The sequence below is a fragment of the Syngnathus leptorhynchus genome, chromosome 19 (assembly GCF_054491065.1).
Source record: "Syngnathus leptorhynchus isolate UIUO chromosome 19, UIUO_Slep, whole genome shotgun sequence".
Lineage (NCBI taxonomy): Eukaryota > Metazoa > Chordata > Actinopteri > Syngnathiformes > Syngnathidae > Syngnathus > Syngnathus leptorhynchus.
The window spans coordinates 5,264,467-5,291,637 of NC_141213.1; the positions used below are offsets into that span (position 1 = coordinate 5,264,467).

At 41.5% G+C, this 27,171-nt stretch overlaps 2 protein-coding genes across 3 annotated transcripts; one reads left to right on the top strand and one right to left on the bottom strand.

Annotated features, from left to right (window-relative positions):
• Positions 1-327: 327 nt before the first annotated feature.
• lancl2 (LanC lantibiotic synthetase component C-like 2 (bacterial)) lies at positions 328-13,114 on the top strand. 2 transcript variants are annotated; one of them, XM_085939707.1, is made up of 11 exons: positions 328-512; positions 1,063-1,264; positions 1,347-1,464; positions 1,542-1,749; positions 1,824-1,971; positions 2,308-2,454; positions 2,559-2,741; positions 3,239-3,415; positions 3,532-3,604; positions 3,714-5,228; positions 12,228-13,114. In XM_085939707.1, the coding sequence occupies exons 2-10, from the start codon at positions 1,100-1,102 to the stop codon at positions 3,788-3,790; spliced, it is 1,296 nt and encodes a 431-aa protein (XP_085795833.1). In that variant the 5' UTR covers positions 328-512; positions 1,063-1,099; the 3' UTR covers positions 3,791-5,228; positions 12,228-13,114. The 2 variants fall into 2 exon arrangements, with proteins under 2 accessions (XP_085795833.1, XP_085795834.1); XM_085939708.1 differs by having other exon boundaries at positions 329-512; positions 1,146-1,264.
• On the bottom strand, positions 7,584-25,606 carry tgfbr1b (transforming growth factor, beta receptor 1 b). The gene is made up of 9 exons (XM_085939706.1): positions 25,509-25,606; positions 16,949-17,200; positions 16,269-16,535; positions 15,468-15,698; positions 14,590-14,757; positions 13,355-13,511; positions 12,567-12,691; positions 12,221-12,351; positions 7,584-12,051 (listed from the first exon to the last, which is right to left on the bottom strand). Exons 1-9 carry the CDS (start codon positions 25,570-25,572, stop codon positions 11,926-11,928), a joined length of 1,521 nt encoding a protein of 506 aa, XP_085795832.1. The 5' UTR covers positions 25,573-25,606; the 3' UTR covers positions 7,584-11,925.
• Between the last annotated feature and the right edge of the window lie 1,565 nt (positions 25,607-27,171).

A 27,171-nucleotide genomic window follows, 5' to 3' on the forward strand; every position in this document is an offset into this window, starting at 1 on the left:
TACGACATTAATGTGACATTATTTGGCATGCCAGTGACGCTGACTATCATCTGGTGCACGTGACTCTTGTATTCCAGAATAAAAATGGCCCATGGTGGCGAAAGGGATCGGGGTGGGGTGAAAGTCGACTACGTAAGGATGGGTGGAGGGAGGCATGTGAGGATTTATTTGCAATGATGTCTAATCCCGATAGCACAGCATCATGCACCAACACCATCTGCCACGATTCACAGTCGGGAGGGAGTCAGCTGCTTGGCGAGACGGAGGGGAAGAAAGGGGCTTCGATCTTTACCCGCAGTGTGTCTGTTGGGGAGGGCATTTGTATTTGTCGAGCGGCCGGCACCCGCAGCCAGGATGCTGATGGAGGATTCTTGTCCCACCTGATCGCCTTGACTGCGGCTTCCAGCTTTCATTCATTGAGGTTGGGCTGTGGGAGACGTCAAGCGGGAGTCGGATCATCCTCATCCACCACACAAACTCTAGGGACACCGTAGCCTGCTCGTCACATCCCGGTAATTCACAATTTTTGCCTTATATATTTTGTGTTTGAAGAGTAAATGGAGGCTTATTGAGGATTGCATTCGGGTGTCATGCCACATTGTTATGGTTTCCCTTTGAGGTCTGCATGACTCTGAAACCATTTTCATGTGCGGTATAATTACTATATTATTGCTTATATAGGGAAAATTGGTGCATAAGTCATTTTGAAATATACAAGTGAACTAAAATAGTTTGTTAAGCAAATGTTTACATTTTAAGTCTGAACACATAATCTCGATATTTATTCTCCAAATTGGAATATTCACAAGAACAGTTTTTAGTCTTTGTTATATTATATATACACAATTTACAAGCAACCATAAAAGCTGGCTCTTTTCAACGAGAATACAATTTATTTTATAAAGTGTTATGTTAATATTAATTTCTCTATGTCACAGTTTTGTATGGTAATTCCAGAATGAATGACTATAAGAGGAGAATAGGTCCCCCCCTTTACGCATTGTTAATGATCAAATTGAGTTGTTATTATGTTTAATTACGAAACGCGTTGTATGAATGCAGTGTCAGAGAATTTTGACCCTCCGGAGCCGCCGTAGCAATGGGTGACAACATGTCAAAGCGTCTGAAGCTCATCTCGGTAACAGAAGCTGAGATGGAGGAGCGCTCTTTTCCAAACCCATACACTGACTTGGACCAAGGTGCCCTCTCGTCCAATTCAGGAGCAGAAGCGGATTACAATGAACCATTCGACGGAGAAGGAATGGTGAGTTCCCGTGTCGTTTTGCACGATTTGATCACAAATGGTGCACAAGGGCAGAACTTGGAAATTTCGTGTCCCCCTTTAGGTGAGCTCATCCTTCCAAAGGAAAGTCCAGAGTAAGATCACAGATCTGCTTCAGCAAATGGAGGAGGGCCTAAAGACTGCCGACCCCCATGACTTCTCTACTTATACTGGCTGGACTGGTCTGTCACCTGAGAAGATGAACACTGATTTCCGCTGAGAAGATTTCTAGAAGCATAATCCCTTCTTTTCTTTCCAGGCATTGCTTTACTGTACGTACAGCTCTATCGTGGCTCCAATGATGTGGCGCACCTGCAAAGGTCCTTGGACTATGTGAAGAGATCAATGAGGATTCTGAATGGCCGAAAAGTGACTTTCCTTTGTGGAGATGCTGGGCCGCTGGCAGTGGGTGCAGTGGTCCATCACAAGCTGGGTAACACGGCTGACAGCAGCGACTGTCTTTCTAGGTGAGTGTTCCTCATCCAGGATAAAATTTTTTATATATATTTGCTATTATTCAATTCATCGTATTCCTCCTCAGGCTCCTCCAGCTGCAGCGCTCGGTGCTCAGTCCAGATTCGGAGATGCCAGACGAGCTGCTGTATGGACGCGCCGGTTATCTCTATGCTCTGTTGTATGTTAACAAGGAAATAGGTGGAGAAACTATGGATGAAGCTACTGTTTCAAAAGTGAGGCATTTCAAATCATTTTTCCGTTTTTCTTTCCCCCCCACCCTTGCAGAAAGGTCAAAGGGGCAGATGCCAGTCGTGAGTGTGGTAAAACAAAACCCAAAAACATTTTGCATGGAAGCAGCAGTTTCATTTTGGTTGGGCTCATAAATCCTGCCTGGGCTCGTTTCCTCAGGGTGCAGTTAGCAAGTGTTGTTCCCTTTTTATTTTCCGTGGTGTTGTGGGACTCTGCATTTATCTTTGATCGGCCTAGTTGAATTGTTTTATTGGAAGCAATTTTGCATCATCTTCCTGACATCAATTCCTAAGAGTCTATTGGTTGAATCCCAATCCCAGGTAGTGGGCGCCATTATTGAGTCTGGCAAGAATTTATCGGCGGAGCTTAAGAAGACAGAACGCTGCCCTCTTCTCTATGAATGGCATAAGAAGCAGTATGTTGGCGCTGCCCACGGCTTGGCAGGAATCTTTTACATGCTCATGCAGGTAAGTCCAATTTGTTCAAATGAATCTTTCCCATCTTGATCTTTTGTGTCATGATTTAAATTTGGGCAATATCAAACGGCTAAATAAAAGGTGTCTCCGTTCAGCCAGAAGCGAGGGTCCACCCGGACGTACTTTCCGAGCTGGTTCGGCCCAGTATCGACTATGTCCGTCACAAGAGATTTCGTTCAGGCAACTTCCCTTCGTCGCTGAGCAATGAGAGCGATCGATTGGTTCACTGGTGCCACGGAGCGCCTGGCGTCATCCACATGCTCATAATGGCTTATAAGGTAAGAAGAAGAAGAAGCATGGAAGAATGCAAGATAAGGTTTCATTTATTCAAGTTGAAATCTTTCCAGAAATTGAGGTGGAGTCTGAGGGAACTTTTGAAGTTCTAATATTGAAAAATTCCCCAGCTTAGTTTGCCATGGAAATTGATCCGTAATTTTCCATCCTTTTTGCAAGCCTAATGGAGTAGTTGACAGTCAAACTGTGATTCATCCGCTTATAAAAACAGAGTTGAAGGCGAGAGAGAGACGAGCAGACTAAGGTAAGATATGTGCAAAGGATCGCGCTCGTATTTCATTGTAATAGCCTGACTTAACACACACCACGCACAAACTCACTGTAGCTATAAATTGTCAGTGAATTCTCTCTCTCCCTTCTCAGGGAGCCACTTGGCACCAAATGTGCCGTTAGCGCTCTCACTGCAGTCCCGCTATTCAAAATATTCTTTTTGGTTGTTGCTGAAAATTTCAATGAATAGAAATAAATGTTCTTCCCTCAGGTTTTTAAAGAGGAGAAGTATCTGAAGGAAGCGGTGGAGTGTGGCGAGGTGATCTGGCAGAGGGGGCTTCTCCGAAAAGGTTACGGCATCTGCCACGGGACGGCCGGCAACGGCTATGCTTTCCTGTCCCTGTATAAGCTCACCCAGGAGAAGAAGTATCTCTACCGTGCCTGCAAGGTAATCAACCACTTGAAGGAACCGCACAAAATAAAATCATCTGATCATCCAAACGTCCTTCTATGGTCAACTGGACATTTGAACCACTATGTTCTGCTTTGTTCTCGTTTATTCAGTTTGCCGAGTGGTGTTTGGGCTACGGGACTCACGGCTGCCGCATCCCCGACAGACCTTACTCACTTTTTGAAGGTGCCTCAAATCAAACATTCTTCAAAGTCTTATCACATGCCACAAATGGCCAAGTTAAGTGGTCAAATATGTTATTGAGATGAATGAATCCTGTTTTCCCCCCCACCAGGTATGGCGGGGACCATCCACTACCTGTCCGAAATGGCCGCACCTGAAGCTTCCTGTTTCCCCGCCTTTGAACATTGATCTGCTGGAGCTAAGAAGGGATTGGATTTTTAAGCAGACAAAGTATTTGGGTTCAAACTACTTATGATAGAGGTCAACTTTTAAGGCCCCTGCCATCAGCACTGGTATGAGAAGTTAATTTGGACACCGATGTGTTGTGAACGTATGGTACAGTATTTGTATTCGGATGCATGCTCAAGTCAGTGTGATTTTTCTTTCTCCCATCCCCAATATTGATTTTGATGAGTTAAGAAGCCAAACACAATGCACGTTTGATGATCAAACTAGAAATCAAATCATTAGCCTCCGAAATAGACGCAAAAAACAAACTGGTACATGAATGATTTATCCAACGCTTGCGTTCATTTTAAGCACTGTTTTAACACCAAGTCCAAAATTACTTGCTCATAAGATGAATCAATATTGGACCTAAATGTTTGCAAAGTGTTCTAAAAAGCTTAAATGCAAATTTATTGGACATAGCACAATGGAACTGCATTGGATTAAGGCCGACAGCATATGAATGCCTAATTGTCTTCATGGGCTTTTGTTACACAAGTTTCATCTGCAATGTTATTATGTCCTGTTTGATCAGCCAATGTGTGTAACGATCTGATATTGTATCAACTGTCTGTGTCGGGGTGTCAAAAATATGTACCACTTGTTTTGCAGTATATTTTGGAAAATAACCCACCACAAGTGTGTTTATTGTGGCATTCCGTTTTTTAGTTTGGAAAGAAAACAAATGAGGGACTTCCACCGCTGCTCTGTGGCACACCGAACCAAATTGGGTCAGTCAGGTTTCATGCGGCTCTTTTACGTTCATATCAACATTTGTGTTTGTGTATTTTTTTTTTTTTTTGTGCGTGTTCGCTTCGCTTGAATTTAATATGGTATTTTCGTCAAACGCGCATGCGCATAAGGTGAAATTCCGCAAAGCAGGTGAGGCAAACCCATTCGAGTAAACAATTGTCAATTTCGCTCTCCAAATGGCAAGGGAAAAATGCACAGCTGGACGAAAATATGACGTTTTTAACAGAGTGGGAAAGTTTGTTTGTTTTTTTAACGTAATGGCAAGCCATTTTACTTGAATGTCAGACGTCATTGGCGCATTTCAAAGCTTCAAATGTTCAGCGCACCTTCAGCTCACTCCATCGATAAGGACTTTCCAAAAGGGAATGAATTTTGCAAGCGCAAATTGGACACTTTGAAAAAAAATGACGAAGCATCGTATCAACTAGCTTGGAATATTGCACGGGCTAAAAAGCCATGCAAAAAAAAAAAAAGGGAGTTCGTTCAAAAATGCCTCAGTGACGCTGAAAACGACAAACTAAAACGAATGGTATCACACATCCAACAAAAACAATAGCTTCTATTAGCAACAACGGAATACAAGCCAGATTTGAAGAGGATTGTTCAAGGCAAACAATGCAACAAGTCTCACCAAGCAACATGCACAGTAAGTGAAAAAAACGCTCTTGTAAATTATGTTTTTGTTTGTGGACTTTGTTGAACTGAAAGTTTGTGTGTGTGTGACATTGCACACAATGTTCATTGTTGAAAATGGCATAGACCTTAGAAATAAGAAAAATTGACAGGACTGATGGCAAGATTCACATTAATGGACTGAAAAAAATAACTTTAACCTTTAACCTGTAAATCCTCACAGTGGAAACTATTTGACGGTCATTATTTTATGTCGAAAAGCAATATTTTCAATCGCTGTAAAGTTGACGCGAGTAATGGTCTGTTGAGCGGCAGTACCCCCTACCGGCCACTAACCGTAATTGCAACGAGAAGGTGTCTGGTTATTGTCATAATACATACATATATCGTCAGGTCAGCATAGTCAAAAAGAATTTGAATTTCTTTGGAAATAAACACGTCATTAATGTAGCTCCATTGTACTTAATATTTGATAAATAATTAAATAAAAAGCTCAAGCCATACTGCAGTTCAACGACTAAGATCGGTGATTCACCGCTAGAGGGAGCCCGCATACCACAAATAATTATTTAATGGCACAGGAGAGACTGCTTGCAATTTCTGTGCAATTTCAACCACATGACTGGTAACCCAAGAATGCCTTGATGGAATTTGCTTTTACTATTCCTACCTACTGGTTTATTTTATCATTTTTAACCCATTGTGTTTTATTATATTGTCCAATCAGTTTGTGTAATCAGCATTTGACTAGTTTACTACTTCCGAAAATAACTCTGGTATCAAGAGTACACCCTTAAGTGAAAATGTCCAATATGTGCCCAAAGTGTCAATATTTAGTGAACTTACCATGATTATTTTTTCCCTCTCCAATGTGAGCTCATCAAATTGCAAGACCACTTCTTTTTTTTTCCATTCCCTTTCGTCCCTTTCTCTTTCATCGTCCTGCTTTTGTGAATAATAACACATGCCGTGGAAATTCCGAGTCGATAGCGAATGAGGGAAATGGATGCAGTGGATCATTCAAGAGGCTGTTTGCACACTGCAGCGCTTGCTTACTGCTGCATTACCCCCCAAGGGAGGGCCGTGAAGTTACACCGCCTTCTAATGTAGAAGATCCTACACCATGCCGAAAATTATTCTGTGTCTTTTTGTGCTGCGACGGGTGGACAGATTTCCCCTGGGAAAAGTCGAAAGGAACCAAGTTTCTTTTTTTTTTAACATACATTTGCAGTCCCGATGAATAATGGCGTCCTCCACCCCCACGGTTGCTAGGCCTAACATTTTGAATTCTGCCCTCTGTTTTTGGGTAATGATGATAATGCACTGTGGGATCTTTGAGACAGGGAGGGGCACTGTTTGTCCTGACGTTTTTGAATTGCTTGTCAAGGCTGCAGACAGCATGCCGGTGATGGATGGCGGCCCCGATCCGGCTAAGCTCTGCTGAGGAAGTGGAGCACATAAATGCATATCTATCTGTGTGATAATAAAGCTTTAAAAGGGGACATGGCAGGGGAAACTGACTTTTCAAGTAGATTGGACAGTGAACCACCGATTAGACACACTGGCAGTAGGTCAAAATCCGTACGCTATAGGCAGACCATATAAAAACTTTTTTGAAAAGTTTTGCACCAACCAGATGTTTTAACTACATTTAAATGAATTAAAATAGTTTTAAAGCATTGTTTAGTGAAAATGTGTTACAATGTTTGGCCGTATAAACGCGTTTCCTTGTTTTTATGACAGGTGGTCGTCAAAAAATGTGTAAAGACTGAACGTACGTTATACGGTTGTGACAAACAAAATACAGCAAAGATGTAGTGAAACATTCTTTATTCACACCATTTTCTACTCCAGCTATGTTAAAAGTTAACATGTTTCAGTCCTCTAGTTCCTATGATCTCTCATTCACCTGTACACACTATATAAAAAAGTCAAGATATTATGTTTAGAAATCCAAGAGGGGTCACGTGGCGACACCAACACCACTTTGACTCTTTTTTTTGTTTGTTTTTAAATCCCCCTCTCGTTTAGTTTTAAGACAAAGAGCATATTGAACAAGGCAATTGTAGCAGAGCTCAGAATGGGGCTTGACATCTGTAAAGCACTTTTGACTGTACAGCAGACGTACAACAACACTACCAAAATACACACAGCATGAATGGCAGAGTGGAAACGTTCCATCAATGTTTGGACTCACAAAATACAATACCATGCCGCGTGATGAAAAAAAAAACGTACCACAGAAGAAAGAAAACAAAATTTCTCTTTAATTTTTTTTAAACATTTCATAGAAATAAAACAAATCGGAGTAAACAAATAGACTATATGTACAGTGAGGTAAAACACATTGGTCTTTAAAATGGAGGTATTTTCTTTTAGAATTTTCTTTTTTTTTTTTTTTTTTTTTAAAGGTTGATTATGATTATGACGATGTTTAGCTTCCGGATGACTTCTGCACACTGGCGGAGCTAGAGTGTTTTTCCTCTGGATATATCAGGGGATCCACGAAACATACGTTTTTTTACCAACCTCCCTTTAAATTTAGTATATGCTTCTTAAAGATTTGTGAAAATATTGAAAAATGAAAGTCAATTATCTGTCGTGGCACGTGGGGGGGGGTTGTCCAAGCATATTTCTGGGAGGGGCATTGCCCCACGCACCCCACCCCTAGCTCCGCCTGTGTTTCTAAAAAAAAAAGCGAATGGACAATCATGTGCAGTCTTGGCATTTGAAAACTTCATGAACAAAAAAACATAGATAATAAAGCTTTCTGCTACTTTGCCACAACAACTTAACTGCAGCCTTTCCAAGCACTTTGTGACCCAAGCCTTCTCTCAAGAGTAATATTTAAATCCCTGTTGGTGAGCGGTGGGCTACAACTTGCTCATTTCCTGAACCGCTTTCTGATGCTCTGGCGGTTTTTGCATAAAAAAAAGAGAGGACGACCAGTGTTGCAGATATTTGCATGCTCACAAACTGCCGCCGTGACCTTTGGGTCGCGACGCAGGTTGTGCTCCAACTGGTCGTACATGCTCGGATGCTGGCTCGATACATTCACAGCTGTTTATGGTCTGAGGTGGTGGCGCTGCTGGCATAGTTTTAGTTGTCCCTCTTTTTAGAGCAGGAAAATAAATATTTTTCGTGAAAAGGCGTACAGTACACCTGACAGGCTTGGGAGACACAAAGTGGCTCAGAGATTGCAGCTCACATCTGATAGATAAAATTGCAAACACGATTTTCAGCCATTTGAAGAGACCTGAATTGGTTTGAATTCAAAGAACCATATAGAAGTGGAGCAGGCTGTAAAAAGTCACTTCTAATATATAAGAACAAATTGCAGTAGGGACTGACTGATAATGTTTTCTTTTTTTAAATCGACGCAAAAAAAATTCCAATGGCTGATTAATCTGCCGATTAATTAAAAAAAAAAATAGACGCAATGAATAGCGACTTCTGTCATGGACCCATAATGCTTCCAACAATTAAGATATGAAATATATGTCAAACATTTGACAGTGTCGCAATACTTTGGCTTGTCGTATTTTACTGTGAAAAATCAACCGATTTTTGTGGCTTATAATGGCCGATTAATCGTTATTGCTGAAGTTTTGAAATGTACAATCCCTGTTCGTGCCTGCATATCCGTTTCAAATGTTGACTCTGAATGAAATACGAACGAGTAGTTTCAGTCAAGTGAAGCCTGAGCTGCAGTCAAGTGGTGGCCTTTGTAGCGATGACTTTAGAGCGCATGGAATGCATGACAAGACAGAAAAACAACAAGTACAGAGTTGCTGGGAGAAGACCAAAAAGATCACGTCAAATGTGTTTTGTACACTTAAGTCACCTTGGGCTTTGAAAAGAAAAGAAAGAAAAAGTACAAGGCTGCTGGTGACGTTTAAGACAAGATGACAGTTATCCGAGTTGACATATACCAGAGGTGCTGCAGTTTTTTTTTTTTTTTTTTTTTATATATATATATATACAAGTAATAATCCCAGAGAAATGACATTGCTAATGGAACACCCTAAATTTTGCTCTCCTCCCACCAACACTACCAATCACTCAGTCCTCCAGAGCCTAGACACAGATCAGTCCATCATTCCAGTCAGTAACCATTTTCAATTTGATAGCACAAATAAAAGCCACTTGAGTTCTTGTAGCGTGAAACGACTTTCAGTCCTGTTCCTTCTTAATCAACCAGGACAGGTATGAAGTGCACAAGTGAGAAGACAACACCAAATTAGAATAAGAATTGACAAGTCCTTGCCGATCTCCAAACTGAGTAACAATACGAAATCACCAAGCCTGAGGAAAATCAACCAATCACAGACTGTTTGATTACCTGGAATTTATGTAGGGGGAAAAAAAATTAATTGAAAAATCTCAACTAAGAATGACAACCTTGATGGAACAGAATAACTTGATTTGAACATATGTGAGGATATTTATACATCCAACGGCAGCAACATGTCGATACGTCACAAAGCTATTAGAACAAACGCTGGAAACAAACACGGAGGGCGAGGGAGGTCAAAGTCGGCCATGTAAAAAGCTGCTTTGAAATCAATGTTTTGGTCTCTGTATTACAATGGCTTTTGACATTAAGAGCAAATGCAAATCTTGATTGAAATGTGGCAGCGACTCCAAAGAGTGATAGCAGTTGCTACATGTGATTTTGGCTGTACAGTAGACTGAGATCCACTTGCAAAATGACACTGGGCAAGAGCATATTTTCATCAGAGATGGCGGCGTTGTGGCCGATTTCAAAAATGCACATTTGAAGATATTTGGAGGGGAGATTCTGAATCGGTGCAAGAAAAATACATGGACCTTAATTCAATTCTTAGTTGTGCCAGTTAAAAGGATGATTTGATGCGAATAGTGAACAACGTATTGCTCAATTCTAGTTCTTTTGCATGACCGCTCGCATATGTACATAAAAGATCCCGTCGTTGGTCCCTAAAGGCTCACAATTCTGCTTTTCATCGATGTTGTAACGTACCTCGAAAATATATTTACATTTCCAACTTATGGCTTGTCCTACTTTGAAACGTAAATGTTGTTGCACAGAGAACACAATATTTTTCAAGACGACGTTTTACATGAAACCCAACAGATTATATTCAAAGATTTTTTTTTTTTTAAGTTTTTCTTACGCTGTTTGCCTCCAGAACATGCGGTCATCGGTTTCCAGATGCCGCCGTCTGCTGAGGCGTTTGTGTGTTCAGAGTCGTGAAATGGCACCAGAGGGTCGAGGCTGGGTTGTTGTTGGTGTTGTGCGCTGTGACGTATCTTTTCCTTCAGAACTTTTTGAGTGTGCATAGTTCGAGCTACTGTATGCTCGGCCTCCTTACTCTCTCTCACACACACGTATACACGCACACAAACAGCAGCTGCATACACAACAAAAACAAATGCTTTGCACAGCAGCTGGCATGAGTTGTATTTTTTTTTCTTTTTTTTTTTTTTTAAGCTCTGGCACTTTCCGGTAACAGCTGGACTGGAAGGCATGGCGGCAACTGATTGTTGTTGTTGTTGTTGTTGTTGTTTGTGATTTTAGCAGAGTATATAGAAAATACACGTTAATTGCATATGGTGCAGCATGTTTGCCAAAACTGAATGAGGTCATCATATCCAGGATTCAAAAGGGGAGGAAAAAAAGATGCCCTGTCAGTCAAAAAAAAAAAAAAGGAAAAAAACAATAAATTAAACTGACCTTTCCATCTCTGTGATAATACAGGCGGAGATTGGGAAATAACACATCAACAAGAAAATCAAAACCAGGTGCAAAATCGGTGCGACTTTTGCACCAAATTCTAACTGCACCCGCAGCGGGTGTCTTAATTCTGGTCCGTGCTTGAGTCCTCAGTATACTCGCATCCAACATCTACGATGAGTAATAATCCCAATCAAAGCAACTTTCCAAATAGTCCTGGCAGACAACAACTTCCCTTTGCTGCTCCCAGTACAACAAAAATACTTCCGAGTGACTTTCTGCATTTTGGGTTTGCTTGAACTAGGCCGATTAGAAATGATTACCCCGTGCTGTGTATTTCTCACTGCAGTCAAACTAATGACGGTTGACCCAGTAAATTCATTAGTGTTGTCGGAGCACTTTGTATCACGACATTCTTTAAAGAATGCGCATTTGTGTTACGTGGTGAATCGACTCCGTGGATCGGGCAAAGGTAACGTATCATATTAGAGGCAAAAAAAGTATTGAATGAACGCGAGTAGCTTACAGTGAAGAATGAAAGGCTAATATACAAATGAGGCGATCAATATGTAAGGCAGCTCAGTGGTCTCTCCGGTGGTACCAGCTGACTGTCTGCTGTTTCATCTACCTGAGGATGTCTGAGCGATGAAGGCCCCGTCTTCCCGTTGCCCTAATGGGTCTTGAAAAGTTTTCCTTGAATGGATCAAAGGAGCATGGAGGAAAATGGGCAAAGGCTTCCTTTAATGCAGACTTCCCTTGTCAGATTCAGCCGTTCATCCATCCGTCAGTGGATTCCGGTCTTCGGTTTTAAATGCGAAACTCGCGTTTAGGTGAGTTCAGGGTGAGAAACAGACACCACTGGGGGGAAATGATGTCGGAGCTTTCCTTCCAATCCGGAGGAGAGGAGAATCGAATGAATGGCAATGTCGATGAGGAAACGATGTAATGCTAATGATATGGATGCCAGTCAGAAATGTGTTTGGTAGTCTGCGCTTTACATCTTAATTCCTTCCTGTTGGCTGAGCTGGGACAGGGTCTTCTTGATCCGTAGCGCCGTGAGCCGGGCGGCGCCGTTAGCATACCAGCACTCTCTCATGATTTTGGCCATGACGCGTAACGCCTGCGGAGAGATCAGAAGACAAAGTTTTATGGTGAAGTCGTCCGATATGCAGTGGTACTCGACATCAACTACTGCCATTTAAAAAAAAATAAAAAATATTGAAGCTGGATACAAACATATGAGTTGAGTTTAACATAAAATAAAAATAAACTTTTTTTTTTTTTTTTACCTCGCAGCTCTGCCAGCGGTTGGGAATGTTAGGGCGAAGCTTCTGTTCACAAACCACCTTCCTCATCTCCTCCACCGATGGATCTGACTGAACCAGGTCATAGTACGGCAGCTGGTAGTCCTCATGGATTCCTGAAAAACAATATATTTGGGGGGAAAAAAAAAATACAGGTCAAATCCCATGTTGTTTCCTCTTGTGTTTTGCCTGCTATGCTTTTTAGCCCAGTTCCTAATAATGGAGGTGTCAAAAACGACAAGTGTATTCTTATGTTCCATTTACCCGTCATTCATGTGGTCAATTAGTCAATCTTCCAGTTATTTGAGTCACCCGCACACTGCAATCTTACCTCCCATGGAGCAGCGACTGGCAATCTCCCAGAAGACCAATCCCATGGCGTAGATGTCAGCTCGCTTGAAAGATTCAAAGTGTTTCATGTTTATGGAGTCATCCAGTACTTCTGGTGCCATGTACCTGGAAAGAAAAAACACAAGCATGTTATGAATGTCATGTAGAATGGATTATTTGAAAACCATAAACGGCATCTTTGTTGGGACTTGAGTTAATGAAATGATTCGAGACGTATCCAGACAGAGCAATAAAACTGATAAGTCTGCAAAATGCCCAAACAAAAGACAAGTCGACATCTTGACTTTGTGTGTGAGAGATCAGGCTGCGCAACGCAAACTACTGCAGAGTTTAAGTCGAATTTCCCTTTGAGGGATTGTAATCGGTATAATAAATTATAAATACAATTAAACTGATTGTTGTTGGGATTTTCAAATAAACAGCATTAGAACAAGCTTTATTAGTTCCCAAGAGGAACTTGCTTGTTTTTAATCACAGTGTATGAAGATGGAATGCACGTTTACAAATTGGATGATAAAATAAATATTATCCTATCATGTAATGAAAGAGCATCACAGCTTCCTAGTTTTGCAGAAATTATTCATCTAGATTGGGAGGACTGTCAACAGAAATGGACGGTTGACATATGGCAATGTTGATTAGGGAAAAAATGACAAAGTTTGTCTCTTCAAGTTTGATTTTAGCTGGAAGAAAAAGTTCCAGCAATTCCCCACACGATCAACATTGGTGTCATGTATCACCACATCTTAAGTGATTGCCTCTACTTACCTTTTGGTTCCCACTCTGTGATTTGGAGCAATGTCAATTGTGTCAGTGGCCGAGTCGTGCCGGACAGCTAGACCTAAATCTGCAATGCAGCCCGTTCCGTTCTTCTTCACCAGAATGTTCTTTGATTTCAGGTCTCGGTGAGCAATCGCTGGTTTACCTGGGGGGGGGGGGGATTGTAGAGCCGACACAGCGTTTACTCGCTGACACCTAATCAATTGACCATTTGTAATGCTAAAGAAAAGTCCAAGTCTATCTTGACAATAGCGACAATCAGGCAAATTTTTGACAGGATAAATACAATGTCGTTTGTTGCAGTACTTCCTTTTGACCCTGGAGTTCATTTTCCGTGTGCTTTTATCGCTAACGTACGCAATACACCCGACAAACGTGCGCAGTGTTTAATATTCCGAATACCACGCGGACTTCTTAATTTAAATGCTTTGCGCAGTCCGACCTTGGAGTGAACAGAAATTGCTCGGAAAACCACGACTGCAAAGATGGGCGAGTGTTTTGAATGCTTTTCTGTGAGTAAGTGATCTTTCTGGGTGTAGAGTGATAGAGTCCCAGATAGTTTGTAAACGGTCTTAAAGAGCTTCAAAGTGATGGGGGAGCAACAACACAGCAGCCAAATTCCTTGTGTCAGTTCTTCGTTGCGTCACGTTAAACGGGCTTCAATGAGTTAGACTAGCGATCCGAATATGGTTGAATCAAATAGTAATGATTGACAAATTTATCACGGGTTGTTTCGGGTAAGGGAAATAAGTCCATTTTGTGCAATTTTGTTTCTGGTTTACTGAGCTAATTTAAAGAGTGCTCGGAAGCACTTAATACTTAAACCCTTGCCTTGAAAAAAATATTATCTCTTGCACATAGTTCTACTTTCAAATTTTAGAATATTGCACTTGCTCCCAAGATGCTTGACGGGGTGAAACACAAAACAGGATTTTGACAGTTGGGGAGGTTCTTTTAGTTTGGAGCTTTTAGCCTCTGGCAAGTTCAAGTTTCTCCATTTGTGTGCGGAAAATCTCAGGCAGTTTTTCGACATGGGATATGAGTAAAAACCGATTGCTATTTTCACTGACTTTTATTTTCTCTCACCGGGCTTGATGCGAAGTGTACAAAAGCATTCGACAGCCTCGCTTTATTGAAAAACTTTCATTAAATTCAGCACATTCTATTAATCGCGTTAGATACGGGGTAAAATTACTCGAATTGATATTCGCGGTGACGCTCACCTTGTGTGCCAACGATTTCCATATGGAGGTGGGCCAGGCCACTAGCTGTGGACAGAGACAGCTTGATCATGCCTTCCACGGTGACCGTGTAGCGGTTAAGGTAGTCAAACAGAGAGCCGTGCTCGTGGTAGTCAGACACGAGCCACAGTTGAGTCCATGTCCCGTTATCTACAGAGAGGAATACATTTATTGACTCGACTACAAAAACAACAACAATGGTAATGTACTCAAATGTGCATGCAGAGTACTGTCTACATTTTTTTTTTGTTTAACTTCGGTCCCGTGTGGCAACCTTGAAGCCATAAAATGTTTTCTCTACGTCTCAAAAGGCCCATTTAAATGGGTAGTCAGTGGAGGGAATAATAAGCCGCCATTACTCGGCACTGCACTGCGACAGTCTCGACGAAGACCCGCGTTTGTGCGTTGCAGAATTCTCCGATCGGAAAATAACGCGCAGGAGAAGACGTGTGTATGTTTGTACGCGTGTACGCTCGTGTGTTTCCGTTGATGTTAATGTCTGCCGCGTCTTCACTGGGGAGCTTTACTCCTCCACACCGTCTCGCAGCCTGCCCGTTCCCGCCGAACAACCGCCTGCACGTCTTCACCTTAAGCAACCGTTCCCTTTGTACGCTGAAATCTCAAGGCTCACCTGTATTCAAGCAGCCAACGCAGATGAACGCATCATCAGAAAGATTTATTTAAGGCTCCTTGAATTGACCGCTAAGCTTTGAGGTGCCCTATCAGACTTTCCACATTTATTTCTTGTATTCATCTCTGAAATATTTTTCTTATACAGCTCTACCGGATGTGGAAATTAATCTTTCACATAGTATAAGCGCCTCCGAATAGGATATAAGTATAATCTTGGAATCACTCACCTTTATTGTCTGCGGCGATGAAGCCCAAAATGTTCTCATGTCTCAGCATGACGGTTTGGTAGATCTCAGCCTCTCGGAACCAAGACCTCTCCTCCCGGGAGGAGAAAATCTTTACGGCCACTTCCTCGCCACGCCATTTACCTCGCCACACCTCCCCAAAACGCCCTTTCCCTATGCTCTCCTGGAGGATGATGGTCCTAGCAATGGTCCTCTGGACAAGAAGTGGCAGGCCTGTCGGAAAAAAAATCAAACGGCTTTTTAAAATCTTCATTCAAAATTCAAAAATGTATCTAGCTCACAATCTTCAATCAAAAATTTGGCAAACAAGAATTAATTTGAACTCCTCTGGTGATAATAAGAGACTGTAGACACACAGTCTGACTGAGAAAAGTAATTAAAAAAAAAAAAAGCCCACAGAGTTACACCACACCTCACATTTACACATTGCGCCAGTCACATGCTCAATTGCACATTGTGCAATATGGTGTAAATAGCTCGAAGGACTGGCACCAAGCGCTCTCTTGGCAGCATACAAGAGGTGCCACACTCTCCACAGAGAGGTGACTGGAGCCAGAACGGAAACTATGTGAGCCTTGCCTACATCGTGTAAATATTGCAACAATGCTCTTAATTACCTTGCTGTTGATCCTCCGGTCAAGTGTGAGTCAATGAATATTATACATATTTAATGTGATGATGAAAGTGGCGGAACTGCACTACTGCAAATATCAGATTCAGGTTACATAAGGGGATCATATCAAATGGGTTGAACTTCAAATGAGTAAATCAGTAGGAGCATACCTGATCCTGAACCTGAGGTGGTCATATCATAGATGAGGTCCTTCAGTGTTGTTCCAACAGAGATGAAGGGGTGGTCCATGGAGGGATCCTCCTCATTGGGCACGCGGTGGTGGTGGTGATGGTGGGCTCCAGCCCCGCCAGCGCCCAGCCCCCGGCAGTGGCAGATGTAGACTGCCAAAGCCAGCAGCAAGCAGAATATACACACCGGCCCAGCAATCACTGCAGCCAGAGCCACAGGTCCCAGAGACGGCGTTTTTGCAGTCGGGACTTCAGGAACAAAAGAGAGCACACACACACAAAAGGGACATTTTGCGTTTTTGTTTGAATGTTATTTTTCATCCGTGTCGTATTTTCAGACTTGAAATGTTTTGAACCTCAAAAAATACAACAGCTCAGACAGGAATTTCAGACCATGTCAGTTCAGGAAATTGAATAGTCTTTGATAGTTCACTGCCACATCGTGACTACTTTTGAGATAAAAAAACAAACAAAAAAACAATCAGGGTTGAGGTTATCTGTGAGCAAATATTGTACAGTTATCCAAATAATGCTTGGTTGTATTTGTTAGTATTTTGTTAACTGTTTCATTTTACATTCTCCTGATAAAATGGCATTTTATGCTCAATCCATTTATTGTGGGAACCCTATAAAGATATTCAAAGAATTAAGTACGGGCTCACTAGGGAAAACGGTGAGGTCAGGGTCCTTGTTGCAATAATCGGTGGTACAGCAAATGGGATAAAGGCCCGTGTCATGCTTGAAGGATGGGGCGCAGATGAAGGGTCGATCCCGCGGGAACAGTTCTTTTTCGGGAACACACTGGCGCAGCTCCGTCGTTAACCGGTTGCCTGTCTTGCGGATATTGACGAAACAGACGCCATCTGTTGTGCAGCTCGAGTTGGCACTGCAGCGCTCGCAGTGACACTGGAGGGCTGGAGGGAAAAGAAAGAAGAAGAAACGGCCGCTGAGTTGCAAATGATGTCAAACTATCGAAACACATTGAGAAAAATCAATAGTTTGGGAAAAGAAAAAGAAACAGACCACTTCAAAACGACAGCAACAAAAATAAATCATACAAAAGTGAATGTGTTTCTCGATTGCTATATATCGTGGCTTCCACCAAGAACAAGTACTAGTGGGAAGATTGGGAGCCTGCCAACACTTTGACCTACAAAATTTAAGATCTATAGTAACATCCTCCTCCTACTATTCATTCAGTCCGGTTTTTAAACGTAAACAAAAATGCGTCATATTTTTTACAGTTAAAACATTTATTTTGTTTTGTACCCCAAAATAATCGTGATTTCTTATTTTCGTTTGAGGTATCGTTCAAAAAGACGTGGGGGCCATCAGCTTAGGCTTTGCGGTGTTTGCGTGCCTTGTCCATGACTCAACGATTGACATTGGAGCTGCGTAGCAAAACTGCTGACTGGCAAGATGTTTTTATCTCCCCCGACTGCAGTTCAACCCCATCTTGAGAAGCTTTATGGTAGTCAAATTGCTTCAACGCAAAGTTGGTTTCTACTTTCTGGACCTAGATTTGACACCTCCGCCTACTAACGACCACCAACCATGAAAACACCAAACGGTGTGTAAATCACTCCTCTACCATTAACACAAGGACTCTCAGCTCTTGGGGAAATGAGTGATGGTACTCCAAAGCCAATTTTCAAGCCATGAGAAAATGGAATGACATGCATTCATAAACTGCAAATGAATATATTGTCAAATGCTAATGGCCCTTTCCAATGATACTTACAATGAAATAAACGTACTTTGTTCTCCATGATTGTTTCATTCTGACGGATGCGTTTGAGGTGGCGTCGTCTTTAACACTTCCCCTTAGCAAAATTGTGAGGTGGAACATCAACTGTTCATGTGAAAGCTTTTTTTCTGGCCATATTCGCTTTTGTAATCAGTCTCATACTGGGAGTCCTGAATTCATGTAGGCCAGTCCTTCTTTTTTCATTATCATTAAAATGTCCTTCCCTCTAGCACAAAGTAGCTAGATTAGCTCAATGATAGATCAGTCATGACTGATTAGACAAAAGCAAAACAACACATCAGTAAAGGCAAGATCTTTAAATAAGTAATCAGACAGGCACATAGCCTGTCATATATAGTCGCTGAGTCAAGGAATGATTTCATCTACCAGCAGACTTCCTTATCCTGGAAATGAACCTGTGTTGAGGGTAAAGTCCAGACAGGCAGTTTCAAAGTATTTGCGTGCTGCGTGTTTTGGGTGGTTCATTGGAAAAAGACTCAAGACACCAGACAGTTAAATAAAAGCCAGATGACACAGATGTGACTCAAACTGTGTGTCAAATCGAGAGAGCAATACGCCTAGAAAGCAGTCTAGACAACAAAATAACTTCCTCATAATGCCAAGTACCTGTGAATTCTCCCAGTTTATACATGACTGCGGAAAACAAACATGGCAGCAGTAGTTTGGAAGCAGACTAATATTCCTTCAATATCTACCAGTAATTCCTTTGTACACATGTCTCAAATATTATTATATAGGGACTTAAACAGATCCAAAGTTCAATTCCTTTGAGAAATATGAAACGGCAGACAGACAAGGCCAGTTTCAGTTACGATACAGTTGACTTAATCTAAAACAGAGCTTTGAATGACGCCAGTTGGAGAGGCAGACTAAACAAACAAAACATGGACCAAAAAGTCTGCGACATTGGCTTCCAAGGCTTCGTCTATTTCGGAGAAATTGTGTATTGTTTTTTTTTTCTTCTTAAAGTCTCTTTGCAAATTCCCGTAAACTCAAGCTAATAAAGCTTCCAATTCACGACCGACTGTTTCAGTTCGTCGAGACATCAGTGTATGACTGAAATGGTAATTGTATTTATTATTAGATAAGGAAAATGGCTTCACCGGCTTGTGGAAAATATGGCCAACTATACTTTAATATAAATCACAATCACAAATATGATAGAGATAAGCTTGTGGACCAATAGTTAAATGCAACTTGGAAAAAAACCTACAGAGCTGCATGAGTGCATATGGAATTATGAATGTTTCCTTAAATTTTATTTTCAAAGAGTCATGGGAAAAACTCTCTCATCCTTATCCCCACAATTATTATGGCCATTTACTACTATGATGTCAAATGAACAATTTGACTATGTGAACATTGCGGCAGCCATGCAACAATGGAACCTAAAGCTATCGTCAGCGGCGGAACCACGTTTATCTCTACAACCTCTGGTAGTAAAAGCTAAATGGAGCCTCTCCTAAAATCTCTCCCTTCTGCCGCATGAAGCTTCCGTCTCGGCTTTTTTCCGCCTGTCTTAAAGTGCCTCATGCTACATCGCCTTTTGCCAACAATGGAGGGGGGGAAAAAAAAAAGACACACTTAAGCAGGCACGATTGATTACCCCGCGGCAGTGGAGGTTCGCTAAAGAAAAAACAAAAAACAAGTGGCAGTAGATTGTAGGTGTGAATACTGACAGTTTCTTACTGTATATAGCTCACCATTGCAAGTTGGAAGCCCCAGAGGATGTTGTCACTACGACAACATACGGTAGGCCATCTGAGTCAATCCCTCATTTAGAGAAAAAAAATTATGATTCAGTGATGTCATGAAAGTCATTTGGCATAAAACCAGAGGTCTTTTGGGCTGCTCTCTCTCGTTGTTCCTCTCTGGCACAAACCTCACGTAATTGAGTCACGCAGCAGATCTCCAAAATATGTCAAAATTCATCGTAAATTTGGTCTCGCTGTTTTGGCTTTTTTCGAAGCTGACCAATTCACACGTCGATGATTACGCTCGTTGACTTGCTAATTGGTTTGTGTGCATAATAAGACTGTGATAGAACACAAATATTTGCCACTTTTCATTCTAACCAATACAACTCTTGCAAGTGATTTCATCTGGGTGCTTGTCTCGTTACAGATATTCTTACTGTGTGACAACTGATTCGCTGAGGCAAGATGCATCGAAGAAATAAAAATGGCAAACACCTTTGTTACATCAATTCAGCCAGCTCAATTTTTTTCCACTATGTCTAGAGAAAAAGACCTCAAGACGTATCCAAAATTTTACTGAACAGAATTTGTATCATGAAAACAAATTCATCCATGCCAGCTACCAGGAGGGACAAATTTAATTTCTATTCATAGCATCAAAGTAAAATTTGAAACGAAGTTTCTGATGTGAGTCACGCTGTTCTACTGATGGCTTGCTGTTTTTTTGTTTGTTTGTTTGTTTGTTTGTTTGTTTGTTTGTTTGTTTGTTTGTTTGTTTGCATGCCATACAAATCATATTTCCTCTTGAGTTACTTATTTAGTGAGTCATGGAAATCATTTACAGTGAATTTGGCAAGAAATGCTTCCGGCTCGGGCTTCCTGTGGCGATTTCTGTTTTTTCCTGGCATACGACTGCTTTTTGTTTTTCAATTTTCTTTTCTTTGTTTGCTCTATCTGTAGGACTATTCAAAGTACGTTTGAACAGAATGTCCAAGGCGTTTATCTTGCTGAACGGAATAATCGAGACTCAGGGTGAAATAAAATGTCTGGCACAAACACTTGAACATTTATTTTTGACAATGCAGTGTCCCTCAATAATTTTGTCCCCACATCAATAAACCACTCTGACCAAGCGTTGTCTCCAGCATCCCCTCAAGGCTCTTGAAATTAAAAGCCAAAGCCTCTCAGTAAATAGAAGGGGAAAAAATGGTTTTATATTTCACGAATCAATATGAATTTAATTTTACCAACCCTTAACAATATTGTTACACACGCGGTTCGAAGGCCAACACGGACAACAAAGGCTTTTTAAGTACCCAAGGCAGTAATCGAATTACCGCCGAATAAATGTGCTCAGTCCAGTCATTGTTTAAGAAGTCAAAAGAGTTTATCTTGAAGCTTGACTCACAAATACCACTGCATATTGCAAAACGGTACATGGAAAGGGAAAGACTTAGATGAAATATTTTTCTCTACTTTTGCATGGTAAGTAACTCTTGAAATATAGATGCCCTGTCTTTTGTAGTTTCTGTCGTTTGTTTTGAAGATGATAGTACATTTTCAAGAGACTTGACAAGGAGAAATGTGTCAGAGGAACAAAAGTCCTCTTAAAAAACTTAAAAGCCTAATTTTGACAGGAGGAGCTTCAAAAGAATTCTAAATGTTCACTGCTTCGCTGCTGTGGGATCTGCAAGAAGTGACATTTCCAAACAGCTCATCTTAAATTTAACACTGCAGCTCACGTTGTGAAGTTGTGTATTTTAGTAGTTCCTGCCAGCTTGTTGCCCTGCCCCCATCTCATTCCTGAGTTCTTTCATGGGAGTGGACCAGTGTGTGAGCAAGACCTTTCACCTTTGAGAGTCATTTCCATAGGTTAAGGCCCCACAAACCGTATCCTCCCCGCCCCCCAGCAACCATTCCACCGTTTCATTATGGCCCGGCCGGGCGGGCTCTTTGTCTACACCAGATGTGCTCTTGCAAAGTCTGTGCTCTTGCTTATGCTGGGCAAGAAGAGGAGACCAGCTAGCTATCTGTCCGCTGAATTATTTGTCCTTGCTAGAGGGGCGTGATGTAAACTAAATTGTGTCTCACACTATAACAGGGTCAGAGGAGCAGATACTGTCCTTGATATCCGGTAACTGGAAATCAATCGTAGGTTCTAAACGTGATTTACCTCCCAGTTGTTCCTGACGTTACATCATCATTAGGTAAATGAAATGACAGCCTGAGTACTTTGAATACCTTATAAGGTAAAAAACTGTTGCAAGGACGCCTTTTAACGTTTGTGGTTTTGCAACTACGTTAGTTTTATATGACTTTTCTTTGGTTTTTTTGTTAACCGAACAAAGAAATTGAGAATGGGAGGGGAATCAGGCTGTACATCTGTCTAAAGCGCGAATATGTAGCAGTTCGATCAAAAGGTTAAACGGTCAACATCCCGACAGCTGCAGGAACCTACAAACACAAGTCAAAAACATTTCCATGACAAATCCCACCATTCCAAATGTTCTTTCTCCGCTTCATCAGATTTCACATCGACAATGCTGGACATACACAAGAAAAAAAAATATTGAAGCTACGTCGGATACGTGTCTTATCCACATCATGGTATCAACAAAGAGTGTGGCTTCATTTATGACTTTATTGTGACTTCATGGGAGGATGAGTGCCATTTTCTTTTCTTTTTTCTCTCGATACAGTCGAGTCAGACCAAATTGGTTAGAACAAAAGACCCTTAGTGGCCACTGTGCCTCAATTAGCTACAGAGTGAATCATCCACATACAAAGAAATGTTTCCCTGAAATAGCCAACACCTTAAGAGAGAAAAAAAAAAACAAGGAAGTAGCTTTAGCTATCTGTATGTTTGGACAGAACAGATTTACAAATGGCTCTTTGATGAGCATCTGCCAACGAGATACATTGACTCATCGGTCTCTGCAACTGTCTTTTACAGACAGCCTTTGTGGTGTCTGTGAGCTTGTCTGCAAGCTGTGGACGATCGGCAAAATGACAAGAAACGACTCGGATTTTGTCACTACTACGGGGGGAAAAAGAAGTGGATTATTTTCGATAATTCAGGAAGACCTCAATTTGTTTGCGATGAATTAAGCAGGGGGTCGGAGGCTGGAGAATCATGGGGGGCACCTGAATAGTCTTTTGGTGACAAATCACTCCTTTAAATATCATTACTATAATATATTGCATAAGTCTTTCCTTATTCTGTATCCAATCTGACAAAGAAAATGTTCACGCTTTACAAATAAAACTCGAGAGTCTTCATTAAAGCAGAGCCAGGGTGTGACTCATTAACGCTTTGCTGCATCTCAATCCAATGGCACAGTTACAACCTTAATTAGTTGTGGTTCCTTGGGCCAAGACAACGGACATCCAGGGTCACGTGAATGCTTTGCATTTCTCCGCTGCTCGGACCGACGGTGGCAGCTAGCCCACGGGACAATATAACAACAGATGAGGCAGGCAGGAGGAATGACAGTGTGTAGTCAACTATGCAAAGTGTGCGTTGGATCTACTGTCTCTGCTTTTGTTTACATGCTGGAAGGTGAAACATTTGGATCATTGACTGGGGGAAACACCTGGCCGGTGGCCCGGACATCACTTGAGATCATGTCAATTTCTTGATACAAGCACCAAATATTGCGAGAACAGAAATATCGGAGTCACTGAAAGCAGATTCGGTTCAAATCAGGAGGTTCCGCCTTCAATAGAATCGCACAAGCAGTAACAACTCTGGTACAGAGATAACCTCCCAGAAGGATATCCAACGTCCTCACTCGTCATGGACTGTTATTTATTATTCCGAAAAGGAGGCGAGGGGAGGATCATGTGATGTTGAACAGACAAATGAGCCTGGGGATGGGAGGCCGAGGGAGAAGAGGGTGACAGAAAACAAGGACACAGCCTATTACGTGGGAACTACGAGGATGCCATTGGCAATAGTGACACCACCTAATTTAACCCGCTTCCAGTGTTTGGATGGCTGTTTTTCACGTGTGCTTGTGTAAAACCCCACACAGAAGCCCTAAAGACAAACATAAGCCTTTATGTTGCTGTTAACAGGCGTGTAAGCTGCAGGGGCATATTTCTTTCTTTTTAGGAGCACCAAAAAGGCATTGAATTCTTTATGCTTTTTTTTTTTTTTAGATGTATGCTAATTTAGTATATTCTATATTATATTCCTGACTAATGCGAAAGGATGCAGCCCCCCCTTTATGGTGGACCCATGACAATCCAATCGCAGGACAAAGAATGTGGAATTTACTCGCTTTGCACGTGTCCTAAAGCCAACGTATCAATTCGATAACCTCCCCTAATTCTGAGGCAGCGGGGTGTTATGTGAGGACACCGCTTTGATTTTAGCATGGGGAGGATGCGATCAGCCCCCCCCCCCCCATGGATGCTGTGCGTGAAAAGCATGCGCCCTCCACTCATGATCAGGCTCCCATGCTTTCTACACAAAGGGAAGACACACAAAGAAAACGCTCGAGTCAATAGAAAAGCTCACAATCGGATATTCCGAAGATAGAACGCCTTTTTTGGGAATACACATTAACTCATGAAACGAGCCAACCAGCAATATACTGCAAATGGGTGTGTTACGTTGCAACATTTGTGAATGCGGATGAATCAATGATGGGTCGTGTTTAAAACTGTTGAGAAATATTTCATTGTAGTTACCTCCTTAACTGAGGAGAACTCAAGCTTATTACACAGGTTGGGTTTTTCTGTTTTGTTTTGCATATTACACAAGGTTTGCACTGTTCAATTGAAACCGCAGCGCGTTTCTATTCAAAAGACACGCGGAGCAACACGCGCTGAAAAGCAAAATTCCACAGCAGCAAAAAAGGGTGGTATGCGTAATAAGCACGTTACTAAGCAGATCTATGTAAACAGGGCGGATTAAGTCAGGTTAGTAATGAAACGATGTCATTATTTGACGCACTCTCTACCAGTGCTCTTCTACATTAAGCAAATGGCACGTCCGTGCAATCAAATCGTTATTACAACAACCCAATTAAGTTTAATAAACAGTCAATGATGCAAGGCGATTTAGGGAGCATTCACAGAAAGCGTCAATCCTTCCACCCGAACTTCCAACTGTTAAAACAAAACCGATCGCTAAATCTAATTGAGGAAACTAGTCAGGAATGTCAACAAGTGTATTTCCATTCCACTAAATGTGAACTCGACAATGTCGCTTCGAACTATAACGGTACATTTAAAGTGGATGAGGGCGAAGCGATGACATTCTTCCCTGCGGAAATGTGTTCAAATATTTGCCACAAGCACTTCCAAAGAACACGTTCCTCCACAACGTAAATGAACAACTAAAGCTTGACAAATAAGCAAACATCCAGCACAGTGATACAGCCAACTTTGCCTTTTGAGGAACTGGACACAGTCCGGATGTACTTTTGTGCACAGCTGAAACCCCAAAAGTGGCAGCGAGAAAAAGCTCACAACTTGCACCGTGAGCTTCCCCCTTAACCCCAAGAGTGTTTTTTTTTTTCTTTTTCTTTCTATCACCTCGTTGCTTTTTCCGCCTAGACAATAAACATTCCACAGACAGGCAGCAGCAGGCTAGCCAGCGACACCGCGCCATCTTAGTTTGACACAATCCGCTTCTTGGGGTTTCTTAACAAAGAGATTTTTCCGTCCAAACTCGCAACACTGTCACTAAGTGGAAACATGTGGAACACAGCACAAACAACTCGTTATAGAATCTTAAGAGTTAGTTACCGTTATTTTCCTGGATCCTTGTTAAAGAAAGCAGGACGAGCAAAATGCATGGTATTGTATCCATCGTGGCTACGGACCCGACTGGCACCCGAGCGCTAACTTCTCCACGCGCTGCGAATGGTGAGTGCTGATTGGTTGATGAAGATGCAGGTCCCGCCTACAAGATCGGAAGACTGCACCTGATTGGTAGATAGACCTGAACACCGCGCCCATTAAAAAAATCACTTTTCAATCATTGTAAACAAATACAATACTCAAAGAATTCAACACTACTGTACTGTACTGTACTGTACTGTACTGTACTGTACTGTACTGTACTGTACTGTACTGTACTGTACTGTAAGATTCTGCATTGTATTCCGATAAATACATTCCATTATAAAACAATATGTCAAATGTAATTGTTTTGTTATTACAAGGAGTCAATTTTACTTTCACGACTGTTATGACTAATGAATAAGTGATATAACAAAACACTGCATAGTCCACAATTAACCGAGACATAGCAGGTATTATGTCATTATTGTTGTTTGTTGAGTTATTAAAGTGGTAACTTTTGGAACAACAATTGTGCACCTACAAGTTGTGGTGTCATTTCAGAGAAGATAATTAAGGAAAAGTATGAACCAAAACTGAAATTTAAATAAAATCTGCATGCAGTTGACAGAAATAAAAGGTGACATTCACCTCATTTTGAAGACAGTGTCACAGTGGCTTTGAATGAAGGAACATAGTGTAACAATAACATCAACAAACACGGATAATATTCTTCCTGCCGCTCTCTTTTGATTAGATTTCGTCAATGACTGCACCCATGTGAGTCGTGCATATGTTAGTCTTTCAAAAATTGCACATACACTCTTCATAGCTGATAGAATCCTCAAACAAAGACATCCCTCGTATTGTCCTAAAGGTTGTAACCCCTTCTTTTGTTCACTCACATATACTCCCATCCCATCTGTAGTCTGGAGCTGTCACAGAACAGAACCTCTGCCCCATCCCCCACATCAGCACCTTCACGCACTCTCTGTGGACAACGGGACAGAGATTGATGGTGCACCATTATTTGATGTCCAGCTGAACCTTGCACAGCAAACTGTCAATGCACACACACACACAAACACACACACACACACACACACACACACACACACACACACACACATGTTCACAAACTAATGGAGGCCTTCTGCATGCTGCATCCATCTAGCCTCAAAATGAGTCTAGACCATCATAAGATAAATGTGAGGTTTGAAATAATGACCAATCCAAACCGAACTACCTATTTTTGTATTTTTAACAAGCAGCACAATTGGGTTGCACAGCTATTAACCTATTCCTGTTTTTTTTGTGCTTGCGCCTGTCTAAGTGCTCGCTGAGCCTGCAGATTTGAGTGTATTCTAAAATGTTGGGCATTATTGATCAGGCAAGTAGCTAGAAAGTAACGCAAATCTCTTTCAAACTCTTCCAACGTCCTGCAGAATCACATATTTAAGTGCTTAAATTTAAGTTTCTCTGTGACATTAGGGTCATCCTATTTTTCTTGTTAATGATTATCATGTAGAGCTGAATAGATAGAAATCACTTCTCTGGAGAAAGAGTCACTTTGCTGCCACATTTTCACTCCAAAAGGCAACAAGGGCTGTGATGGTAGTCTTCACAG

Bases quoted from the DNA above. Each gene is read 5' to 3' on its own strand.
- lancl2 (XM_085939707.1), top strand. From the start codon at position 1,100: ATGGGTGACAACATGTCAAAGCGTCTGAAGCTCATCTCGGTAACAGAA. The intron at 1,750-1,823 runs GTGAGTGTTCCT...ATTCCTCCTCAG, and splicing joins AGCAGCGACTGTCTTTCTAG to GCTCCTCCAGCTGCAGCGCT. The intron at 1,972-2,307 runs GTGAGGCATTTC...TCCCAATCCCAG, and splicing joins ATGAAGCTACTGTTTCAAAA to GTAGTGGGCGCCATTATTGA.
- tgfbr1b (XM_085939706.1), bottom strand. From the start codon at position 25,572: ATGGATACAATACCATGCATTTTGCTCGTCCTGCTTTCTTTAACAAGG. The intron at 12,692-13,354 runs GTAAGTAGAGGC...TTTTCTTTCCAG, and splicing joins CACAGAGTGGGAACCAAAAG to GTACATGGCACCAGAAGTAC. The intron at 12,052-12,220 runs GTAAAAAAAAAA...ATCTCTCCGCAG, and splicing joins ACCGCTGGCAGAGCTGCGAG to GCGTTACGCGTCATGGCCAA.